General features: G+C 45.0%; 1 protein-coding gene across 1 annotated transcript in view; it reads left to right on the top strand.

The window, feature by feature from the left end:
- The window catches only part of syt17 (synaptotagmin XVII), a gene marked incomplete at both ends in the record, with an annotated part of 21,386 nt that overhangs the window by 8,819 nt on the left and 67 nt on the right, over nt 1-12,500 (top strand). Inside the window, 6 exons of the mRNA XM_080524023.1 lie at nt 1,097-1,245; nt 1,410-1,653; nt 1,883-2,255; nt 5,281-5,401; nt 6,059-6,214; nt 12,371-12,500. The exon at nt 12,371-12,500 is cut by the window's right edge and continues 67 nt beyond it. Coding sequence (XP_080380149.1) covers nt 1,097-1,245; nt 1,410-1,653; nt 1,883-2,255; nt 5,281-5,401; nt 6,059-6,214; nt 12,371-12,500 — 1,173 coding nt within the window. The remainder of the gene's footprint in view (nt 1-1,096; nt 1,246-1,409; nt 1,654-1,882; nt 2,256-5,280; nt 5,402-6,058; nt 6,215-12,370) is intronic.

The following is a 12,500-nucleotide window of genomic DNA, read 5'->3' as shown; positions in this document are numbered from 1 at the left end:
GAGTCCTGAACAGAATTATTGAGAACCAGCGGAGGGAAAACAATGTTCTCGCGGATTCATCTCAGCGTTGGCCAATAATAATATTAATCATGATTTGATACAAACAACATTACCCCCGGACCTTGCTGCCCCTAGGCAGGACATGTACTAATGTGCTGGACTGGGCTTGATTATGTGTGTGTGTGTGTGTGTGTGTGTGTGTGTGTGTGTGTGTGTGTGTGTGTGTGTGTGTGTGTGTGTGTGTGAGTGTGTGTGTGTGCGTGCGCATGTGTGCGTGCATGCGTGTGCGTGCGTGTGTGTGTGTGTGTGTGTGTGTGTGTGTGTGTGTGCGTGTGCGTGCATGCGTGCATGCGTGTGTGTGTGTGTGTGTGTCGTCACGCTCCTATCAACATTTTTTCCTCAAGCACTGATTTTCAGAGACCTCCCCACTCTATGTCCTTGGCAGAGCCGTAATGAAAGCATTAGATTCATCCGGGTGTATTGTGTATTGATTTGCCAATTGCAGAGGCAGGCGGAATGATGATGAGAGACAGAATAGAAGGATGTGTCATCATGGACGTTGTGTCTTTTCCATCAGAAGGTCATTGCTCACTGGTAGAAAATGTCATTTGTTAGCGGCTTTGTTGAATTTCACTGATTCATCGACTCAATTTGTCATTCTTAATTACCTGATGATTATATACTTGCTTGATTGACTCTCTTATCTAAAGCAATCTCGGTTACAACTTATTTGTGTTTTCACTTTGTTGACGCCTCTGTGTAAATCTAAGAGCTTACTGGACTGATTCGGGTTAAAGGGGTAGTTCACCCCTTCTTACTATGAAAGTAGTTCTCTGAATTTACATACATAGCCACAACTGCTTTTCTTACATTAGCATTTATGATCACAAACAATAAGAGTGAATGTACCCCTGCATGCTTTCATAAGTACGCTCTGTACTCTTTATACAGAAATCACCTCCAAGTAACTACATTACTAAACTAGAAACTAAACTGGCAGGACCCCTCTGACGACTTAGTAGAAAGTAGTAGAAAGTAGGAAGTACTGAAATGTCATGGTCCTCCGATCTCTCATCACTGTCTCTTTCTATCTCAGAGTGAACGAGTGTGAAAATGAGAAGGACACAGATTCCGTGGTCACCTCGGCCGATGTCATGGCGATGCCCCAGGACAGCGTTCCGAACCGAAGGCGCTCCAGCTTGGAGATGTCCCGCTCCACCTTCAGCCTGGTCCGACAGCTCTCTAGTGAGTCACCCTGGACACCCAACCATTAAACCACCAAACCAACTCAATGAAATATCTACCTTTGACATAATCTCTCCCAAAATCACAGCTTAAACTCTCACCAAACCCCTCTCCTCCCCCTCTCTTCTCTCTTCCCCCTCTCCTCCCCCCCGGGCTCTTCTCAGGTCTGGACGCCCGTAGGCCCAGCTCCCCACTTGTGGACGTGAAACCAATTGAATTCTGGGCCATGGGCCCCAGGAAGGAGGTCATCCAGCCACTGCGCCGGCCCCAGCCACCTCCGGACGACTACTTCCGTAAACTGGAGCCCCGCCTCTACTCCCTCGACTCGTCCGGGGACGATGTCGACTCGCTGACGGACGACGAGATCCTGCTCCGCTACCAACTGGGCATGCTCCACTTCAGCACGCAGTACGAACTCAGCACAAAAGAAGACACACAGAGATCTCTCTATGTGTTATCTATACATGTATTAACGATGCCAGGATGTACTGTATTTCTGTAAGGAAGTCAACTGATCCAATCGTTTTGGTCCTAGTTCCTCTTCAGTCCCGTTCACTTTAAAGAGGTCCATTTCTGAAATAATCTTGAAATCTACAGCATAGTCGTCTGTTTAAACCCTCTCTCTCTCTTCTCCTAGGTATGACCTCATCAACGGTCACCTGGGCGTCCGCGTCATCGAGGCCCGTGACCTCCCACCCCCGCTCACCAGCGATGGCGCGCGCCAGGACATGGCCCACTCTAACCCCTACGTGAAGATGAGCCTGCTGCCGGACCACAAGAACTCCCGGCAGACAGGGGTGAAGAGGAAGACCCAGAACCCCGTGTTCGAGGAGCGCTTCACCTTTGACATCCCCTTCCTGGAGGCCCAGAGGCGCACGCTGCTCCTGTCCGTCGTGGACTTTGACAAGTTCTCTCGCCACTGTGTCATCGGAAAGGTGGCGCTGCCACTCAGCGAGGTGGACCTGGTCAAAGGTGGGCACTGGTGGAAGGCCCTCGTGCCCAGCTCTCAGGTAGGAGGAAATGTGTGTTATTGAGTCAGTGATAGTGTTTTGTTGTTTTAAAATCCATTAACAATGGTGGGTTTCCCTTCCTTCCTGACACTTATTGGCATGAGTTATGGAGCCTCTCCTCCGGTGTGTTTACTTCTTGATGTCTTGTGGTTTCTATTGATCACAAGAGGGCCAGCATTGTGCCAGCAGCGTGTCTGTTGTCACGAGAGCGGTGGAAGCTCTGGGACACAGCATATGGTGTCACTGTTCCGCCTGCTGCAGCTGGTCACCCTCAGGTCCAGGTCACATGACTGTGTTTCCAGCCAGAGTTGGACTGCTGTTGCCAGTATGAGTCTTCTAATAACCTAGCGCGTGCCGGTTTTTTATTTCTTTATTTGCTTTTTTATTATTATTATTGTTTACTTTTCTTGTTAACATGCTCCCTGAAGACGTTGTTCTAGCATGCCATTCCCCCTTTCTGTTGTGCTTTCCATCCATCCATGAAGGGGGAGCAATTCTGCCCCCCTTGAGGGTCGAATGTAACCTTTGTCTATTAAGTATTTGCCTTGTAATAATTGTGTAAGCATACAGTACAAACTCAGCAATTCTTTGCACATAGTGATAATTACATTACTTGGAGTGAAATTATTAACATTAGATATGCTTTGCTATACAAAATATAGACACATTTCCTTTCCACAAACCTTCACATTTTGGAACTGCCATCCAAAATAAGCATTCCACACATATTCATGTTTTGATACTGATAAAAAAGGCAGTTCTCAAGAAGAGGAATGGTGTCTGATACTTTGACTAAAGGCTGTGGCTTTTGGAAGCCCTTGCTGATTATATTTATGTTTTTCATTATGTGGATATCATGAAAATGATATAATCATATAATAACACTGTTTTGACCCTTTTGAGTCTTTGAAAATCTTTTATGCGGGGTACACACATTTGACAATTGATTGACTCTTAACACACCTCACACCCCAGGATTCTGTTATAGGAAAAATGTTAAGAGCCATCTGATAACCGGGCGTTTTCTGTTGTTTTCAGCCATCCGAAAATCGCTGAAATCGCAGAAAATTCCTTATGTGTGTACCCCGCTTTAGTTTAGTTTATTGTTTATTTCACAGGGACAGTGCATATTAAAATACATATGAGACACAAATGCAATATGCCGGAGTTAGCCAATAAGGCTAGTTTAAGTCCGTAGTCCCTGGCCAGATGTTCAGTTGGCACTTGGAAACCTAAAACAAAATAAAAACAATTAAAATCAACAAATCAAGTACTGGTTAGGCAGGCATAAAAGCAACACACATATTACATAGAGGCACAGACATCAAAGCCGAACATAGTACAATACAAACGCCTTACAAGCAACATGCACATTACAGGGTTAAAAGCACATGGAGCTACATTACAGTCAGCATGCACCAGGACAGGGTACATCACAGGGTGGCACACAACGGTGAAGCACAGCATGGGCTTAGTAGATTATACATACTGACGTCCATGTGTTTGTATTGTATTGTATATTGAGCAATGCTGCTTTTGTAGCATGTAGCTCGATGTTTGAGACATCAGTGGTCACCATAGTTTGTATGAGAGATTTCCCATCATGATTCTATTAACTATATTGCTGTCTTGACTGTTTTGATTCAGTGGCCTCTCGAATGGGGATTATTTCTCAGACATTCTCCAATATAACACAACATGTTATACTGTTGTTGTGGCCTTTAGCTTGGAGAATGGAGTCTTCAGAGGCTCAGACCTTAGTTTGTAGTGGTGGTTTCCATCATGGGTGTATTGTATTACAGTATGTGGCTGTTCTGGCCTTTAGCTTTGTGTCCTTAGTGCTGTGTTAGGGTGACAAACCAGCAATGACAGGGAGCAGAACCCATGTTGAGCCCAGAGGGACATGAGTGATGTTATTGATATGAGTGATGTTACTGATATGAGTGATGTTATTGATATGAGTGATGTTACTGATATGAGTGATGTTACTGTTATGAGTGATGTTACTGATATGAGTGATGTTACTGATATGAGTGATGTTATTGATATGAGTGATGTTACTGATATGAGTGATGTTATTGATATGAGTGATGTTACTGATATGAGTGATGTTATTGACATGAGTGATGTTACTGATATGAGTGATGTTACTGACATGAGTGATGTTACTGATATGAGTGATGTTATTGATATGAGTGATGTTATTGATATGAGTGATGTTATTGATATGAGTGATGTTACTGACATGAGTGATGTTATTGACATAACTGATGTTATTGACATGAGTGATGTTATTGACATAACTGATGTTATTGACATGAGTGATGTTATTGACATAACTGATGTTATTGACATGAGTGATGTTATTGACATAACTGATGTTATTGACATAACAGATGTTATTGTCCAAAGCGGCACGCTAGCTTTTCTCCCTGCTACACTGGCCCACCTACCTGTTTTGCTGTGTGTGTGTGTGTGTGTGTGTGTGTGTGTGTGTGTGTGTGTATGTGTATGTGTGTGCGCGCGTGTGAGCGTGTGTGTCTGTCTGCACATATGTGTCTCTCTCTCCGATCATAACAGAGACAGGATTTTTGCTATACATGTCATTTTCGGTTTCAGATTTGTCAATATGCAAAAATACTTACATATCTCTCAAGCCTATAAAGACTTGTCCTCTGCAGATTGTGGTGGAGTTGAGTTAGTCAGTGAAAGAACAATAGAGGGGGGGGACAGACCAATGACCAACTGACAGACAGAAACAGACAGACAGACTGACAGACAGACTGACGGACTGACAGATAGACAGACAGGCAGGCAGGCAGACAGGCAGACAGACAGGCAGACAGGCAGACAGACAGACAGACAGGCAGACAGGCAGACAGGCAGACAGGCAGACAGACAGACAGGCAGGCAGACAGACAGACTGACTGACTGACTGACTGACTGACTGACTGACTGACAAACAGACAGACAGAAATAGAGACCATTCCTGATCCCATCCCTCACCTCTCTGCTGTCTCACCAGAACGAGGTGGAGCTGGGGGAGCTGCTGCTGTCTCTGAACTACCTGCCCAGCGCCGGGAGGCTCAACGTGGACATCATTAGAGCCAAGCAGCTGCTGCAGACAGACATGTGCCAGGGCTCAGGTACCCATCCAGACCAGGCCTGGGACCAAACGTATTTAAAATTCTTTCAACTCCTTTGACTGTTTCTTGAGCCTGCCAGGAGTGCCAGATGGGCAGGTTTTTTTTTTCTTCACTTTTGGGACTTTTCCATTGGTTCCATCATGCCAGGCAAACAATCAAGCACATAAGTATTTGAAAGGATTTCAAATAGTATTTGAACCCATGTTGACCACTAGGGTAGTCACCTCCACCCATTGATTATGTTGTCACTTCCACTCATTGTCTTCATAAGTGAAATGTTTGTACCAGTACTCCATGTGCCCTGAGGAAGGTCAGAAGACCGCAACGCGTCGGCATAGCCACTCCTAATAAAGGCTTTTTAATTTTTTTCTACAATAAGAGTGCCTTGGTTCCCCTTTTTTCTTGAGTATTTGAACCCAGTTCTGGCCTTAAATGAATAATTCGCCTAGATAGGTAGTTATTGCAGTGCTCACTGCCCACAATAATTATTTTCAGGAGTGCCCTGGTTTGCTATGAGAGCATTATTATTATTACATGGTTGTTTATTTCAGTGGGGATTATAAATGAAATTGTTTTGTAAAATATATCTAATGTCTCCCCCCCCTCCCCCTCCCTCCCCCCTCCCTCCCCCTCCCTCCCCCTCCCTCCCTCTCTTAGACCCATTTGTGAAGGTGCAGTTGGTCACAGGGCTGAAGCTGGTGAAGACCAAGAAGACATCGTGTATGAGAGGGACCATCGACCCCTTCTATAACGAGTCCTTCAGCTTCAGAGTTCCCCACGAGGAAATCAGCGAGGTCAGCCTCGTCTTCACCGGTGAGACTCCACTTTGACTCGAGAGTGTAAAGAGAGAGGGAGGGAGAGAGAGAGTGTAAAGAGAGAGGGAGGGAGGGAGGGAGAGAGAGAGTGTAAAGAGAGAGGGAGGGAGAGAGGGAGAGAGAGAGAGATCCCTTCTCTACAGATGCATAGGGAGGAGAAGCAAAAGAGGGAGAAAGAGAAATAGACAGAAAGAGAGGGGGTGGAGTGAAGGAGACAGGTGGGACAGGAATGGATAGACACATACACACACACACACACACACACACACACACACACACATACACACACACATACAGGCAAGTAAATAGACAGAAGGTCATGCAGACTGGGACTGATGGACAGGTAAATCTCAAGTGATAAGTTCACCCATCCATCCATCACTCCCTCCTTCCTTCCTCCCTTTCCCCTAATACCATCAGTGGCATCTGGCTGGTCAATTATATAATTATATAATAGAATTTAGTTTTCTGTGTCCAAATTAGAGGGGCAGATTGAATGTAAATTGGTGTGAATGAACATTCCCCAAGATAATAGTGTAATCTCATATGCCTCCTACCTAGTAAATACTTCCCAGTGTGGTTCCAGCTGGTTTAGAGCATGCCACTGGTGGCTGACATATCTCTTTCTTACTGCGCTGATAGAGAGAAAACAGAGTCAGAGAAATGAAACAAGAAACACATACATACACACACCACACACATGTCAAACACACACTCTCTCTCTCTCTCTCTCTCTCTCTCTCTCTCTCTCTTTCCTTCTCCCTCTCATTCCCTGCAGCACTGACCCTGTCTGACTCATCGTTGTGCTATGCACTAATTGGGGGCCCACAAGTCAGCGTCTCTATTTCCATAACACTTTAAGCCACCCTAGGGGAGGGAAAGGAGAGGAAAGGAGAGAGAAATAATAAAGAAAAAAGAATGTGAGAGAGACAGGGGAAAAAAAAGTCATTTGGAAACGTCAGTGACAGCCTTTGAAAAAAGGTGACATGTCCCAATGCTGACAATTAAAGGAATCGCTATGGTGACTGTCGCTAGGGTGTTCGCTAGGGTCCTTATTAAGCCTAGCTTAAATGGCAACAGTATTTACTTTACAGCGATACCTGTCCGAATCTGGGTTTGAGAATTTGTTGCCATTTTGGAGCAAAAGAAAAAAAAGAGCTAAATGTTTCTGAATGTGGCTACCATATTGTTCCTGGAAGCAACATTTTGAGGATGTCTAATGCTGCCTTTAAGAATGTGGAGCAGGTGTCAGGTTTTGTCACGCCATGGGTTACATGAGTAACAGAAGATGTCTGAAGTTCCAATGAATCACCTAAAACTGGATCCTGGCTTAAGACTGGTTTTCCATGTTGTGGTTTTCAAGGATACTCAAGCAGAAGCATAAACTGAGGAGGTCAGTGACCTATCTACCCCCATCTCCCCTGACCTATCTACCCCATCTACCCTGACCTACCTACCCCATCTACCCTGACCTACCTACCCCATCTACCCTGACCTATCTACACCATCTCCCCTGACCTATCTACCCCATCTACCCTGACCTATCTACCCCATCTACCTGACCTACCTACCCCATCTACCTGACCTACCTACCCCATCTACCTGACCTACCTACCCCATCTCCCCTGACCTATCTACCCCATCTACCCTGACCTATCTACCCCATCTACCTGACCTACCTACCCCATCTACCCTGACCTATCTACCCCATCTACCCTGACCTATCTACCCCATCTACCCTGACCTATCTACCCCATCTCCTGAAATGAAACAACAGCATAAACTATGAAGAATGCTACACTTCCTCTTGTAATTTAAATGTACCCCCCCCCCCCCCTGACCTGACCCCTATCTATCTACCCTCTCTCCACCCCCACCCAGAGAGCTTTGGACTGTCTGGACATGAACACTTGAACACTTGATATTTGCACTTCTTATATTTATATTATTTATGACTCTTGCACTATGATGTTGGTCTTGTCCTGTCTTGCACCTGTCCTGCTTTAAACCGTGCTCCACTGTCCCAAACCAAATTCCTAACATGTTTACATGTCAATAAAGTGTTCTGATTCTGATTCTGATTCTGAAGCCGATCAGGACAGAAAGAATGTATTGGTCCAAAGGTATAACACCCTATAGTTTTAAGAGAATGATGCTAGTGACATTGTTATGCCCCTGACTATGTCTTTAGTGGTAGCATCATCCACCGGCCAGGGTAGAATGGAGCAAACAGGTATACCGATATAGCTGCCTAACTTTGTCCATCAGTTCCTATTTGCACCCCCGCCGGAGCCCAGCACCCCTGCCAGCACTGCCTGAAAGGCCCTGGACAGTTTGGGGCAAACATGGTGGGGAGTCTTCCTCATGAAAAAGATAACGGTGATGGTCTTATTTAGTGAGGATCCTAGCTTTTTAAATATGCTGTAAAACAGATTTGTTCTTCTCATGATGCCTGATTTATAATTCACCTACTTAGACAAATGTTCTTGTTGTAAGTCGCTTTGGATAAAGGTGACTGCTAAATGCCTAAAATGTTAATGTCAATGATTCTGGCTGTGGCATTATGTTAGGGTTGTCAAGTGTTGCTTGGTTGAGGTTTTAGCTGTGGTTGGCATGTTGTGGTTGCTATTTTGAGGCTGTCTAGGATGAGTGAGTTAGATAATGATTTGGGTGAATGGAAAACAAAATGTGTATCTCTTTCTCTTTAAAATCGTTAAAGGCACTCTCTGTCTCTCTTCTTCTATCTCATCTTTCACTTTTTCTTAATCAGTCACATTCACATTTCTCATCTCTCTCTCTCTCTATCTCTCTATCTATCTATCTATCTCTATCTATCTCTCTCTCTCCACAGCACAGTCATCTAATGATCGCTCTCTGTGTGCAGTCTGTGGTGCTGAGTGGATCCAGACAACTCCCTTTGTGTTATATATGTTTCTTATCAGACCAGCTTCCTCTCTTCCACTCAGTCTGGGTCAGCTCCTTATTGTCCAGCCCAGGCTAAATTTAGCCCAGTGTCATGTCCATGACAGGGTGTGAGAGAAACCAGATGTCACACACAAACACACACACACACACACACACACACACACACACACACTCTGACACTCTCTCTCACACACTCTCTCAGAGGTTATATCAACCAAGCCAAACAACCAGTTTCCCTCCTGTGGATGATGAGGATGACGATAATGATGATGATGAGGATGGTCCTCGTTAAAGTTAAGCTGATGTTTGGAACTTTGTTACAACTGTGTACCAGTAGTTGATACATCCGACATCAGCAGTCCTCCATCAATCAATGCAATCAATATCGGCACATTATAGTCTAATCAATGCCCATGTCTGAAGTGTACCTGGGAAATGTTTAGACCTCCTGATTGCTTATTGATTGTGTCGCTGCAACAGGAGTGGGAGTGAGAGGATTTTGTGTGTGAAGTGAGTCCTTAGAGAGACAATGATTCATGTCAGACATGGACTGATGTTTCTGATGATTCATTTATTTGTCCTGTTGCACACACATGCGCACGCACGCACTCACGCACACGCACACGTACACGCACACGCGCACGCATACACACACACACACACACACATACACACACTATACCCTGGAGGTGGTTACTGGAGATTGAAATGTTCTCAGGTCGTTCCGTGCTCCGTGTTCTGTATTCGCCTTGACCACATTCCTCATTCGGTACATTCATCTGTGTCCCAGTGTGAGTCACGATGTATCAAATATGAATGAGACCAGAGTTACAGAGCTACACAAGGAACAGATAGAGATGGAGAGAGAGAGAGAGACGGACAGACAGACAGACAGAAAGACAGAGAGACAGAGAGAGATGGGGGTAGAGGGATGCATATCCTCTGTCATACCAATCCCTTTTTGTAAGCATCTTTGGGTCGTAGAAAAGCATTGTATAAGTTTGATGTATTATTATTACCGGTATATACTACATTTGTATGTAGAGAGAGAGAGAGTGAGAGGGAAAGAGAAAGAGGGTGGGACAGAGGGGTGGAGAGAGAAGAGGGGAAGAGGATAGAGAGAGAGAGAGAGAGAGAGAGAGAAGGAGAGAGAGAGAGAGAGAAGCAGAGATAGATATACAGAGAATGAGGGGCAAAGAGTGAGAGTGGCAGAGCAGAGAGAGAAGAGAAAGAGTTCTTTGTCGTTTGTTCAGCCAGAATGAGATATACAGGCAAAGAAAAGCAAAAAGACTGATGATGTCATTGAACCAACATGCCAAACCCTTCTTGCCGGTCTTTTCCTCCAACCCACCCATGTGCGTCAGCCCCGCTGTGGAGACGTGTTGGGCCTGGGGAGGATCATAGGAGACACCTGTGGTGGATGTAGGACACCTGCTGTACGTGTTTTCTGGCCAGCCAGTGATCCTATGAATAACAACACCAAAAAAGGGCCTAACTGCATATTACCGCTACCATAACACTGGTATTACAATTAGGCCTTGGTCAAACACAGTACGTCAAGTACCTGTTGTATACTTGTTTAGGTACGTTTGATTTCGATTTGAAGTTTGTACTTTTGGGACTATTCCATCTGTTTCATTGAACCAGGGAAACTACATCAAGCCTAGTTCAAGTGTTTGAAAGAATTTGACATTTGGCATTTTGAACCCAGGCCTATATTGATATACTAGTGTCTGAGTGTGGTTGGGTAGTAACGCGTCTGCCCAATTCCCGCCATGACTCCCTATCTCTTTGTCTCACTCTAGATAGAGTGAACAATATCCTATAGAAAGAAACGTAAACACATTGAGTTCCTAGACTGTTATTGTCATGACATCACTAGTCATAGCTGTAGACTTGATGTGACTGTGGTGGGCTAACGTCAGGCTCTTGAACGGACCCCAAGGTGAAGGGGCCCTTGGCTCACCTCGGCAGGGATAAACCTTGACTAGAGGGCCGTCCATTGCCTAGCAACAGCATGCCCCTCGCTTGCTCGCCCCTAGCCTTGATCATCCAGTGGGATGGGATATTCCATGAGGCAGCCATAGTGGTAACACTCTAGTGACTCCTCAGCAAAGTGCCTGCAAAGTGTCTATGCAAGACTACACTGATAGTAATGCAGGTGACATTCTCACTGAGGTGTTTCTAAATCTGAAGAACAAGATGCCGAATCCTCTGTAGGCAGTACTCAAGTTGTAAAAGAAAATCAGGGGGGATGGTGGATTTTATCATATGGGGACAATTTTAGCATCCCCACAGCGTCAGTGACTTAAGGGTCAGTGACTTGGTAAAAATGTCATTGCATGTATGCGTGCCCCCTCGCCCACAGTATTTTTCTCAATATGCGCAAAACTAAATGTTAAATAGCAGTATATACCACGTTCATTGATAAAATGACATAAGGGATGGAAAGGGGGGATGGCAGTTTTAGATGGGGGATGATTTTGACCGTTTTTATTTTCAACTCGAGTACTGTTTGTAGGTACTGTAAACAATAGGACAACTTTCTCCAAATGATACAATGCAGTGATTTATTGTGACCTAAATGTGGAGGGGATAGCTACTTTAGCAAAAAAGAAATCCCACATATAAAGGCAGCCACCTGTAGGCCCCAGTCCTCACCCGCTCCACGTAACCTCCCCGGCCCCGGGCCGATGTAAAAGTTGGATGGGGGGGCGCATTATAAATAACATTTACATTAACATAACAACATAACCCAGGAATCCTTCAATCTATTACACAAACCTGATTAAATTAAGCAAACTCTTCCACAACCCCTAATCCATTTTGTGTGTGGAGATTAGTGAAGAGAGGGATGAGAGGGATAATCTGAGAAAGGGATGGCAATACATGCCTCTATGGAAGCCCCTTCAGGATCAATCCATTTAAAAGTTAATATGATAATTAATTTCACTAAGACTAGGGCTAATATCCTAATTTGCATTTGTCCAATGGTGTTTTTAATGTTTCTCTTAAATTCTAATTTGAATGAGGTATTATTGTCTCTATTTCAACAGTGCATAATTGTACAGGATTTCATGGAAGCAATTAACTTACAACCCTCCCTCTCCCCCTTTTCTCCTTCTCTCCCTGTCTTTTCTCTGTCCTCTCTGGTTTTCTCTTCTACTCTTCTACCACTTCCCACCTCCCCTCCTCGCCCTCTCTGCCTCATCTCTCCTCCACCCACCAGTTTATGGCCACAACATGAAGAGCAGCAATGACTTCGTGGGCCGCATCGTGATTGGCCAGTTCTCCACGGGTCCCCCCGAGACATCTCACTGGCGCCGCCTGCTGGCCTGCCAGCGAACGCCCGTCGAGCA

Source organism: Nansenia antarctica (assembly GCF_963989245.1).
Source record: "Nansenia antarctica genome assembly, chromosome: 2".
In the NCBI taxonomy this organism is placed as follows: domain Eukaryota; kingdom Metazoa; phylum Chordata; class Actinopteri; order Argentiniformes; family Microstomatidae; genus Nansenia; species Nansenia antarctica.
The sequence above is the reverse complement of the archived record's forward strand: the minus strand, read 5'-3'. Positions and strand labels throughout refer to the sequence as shown.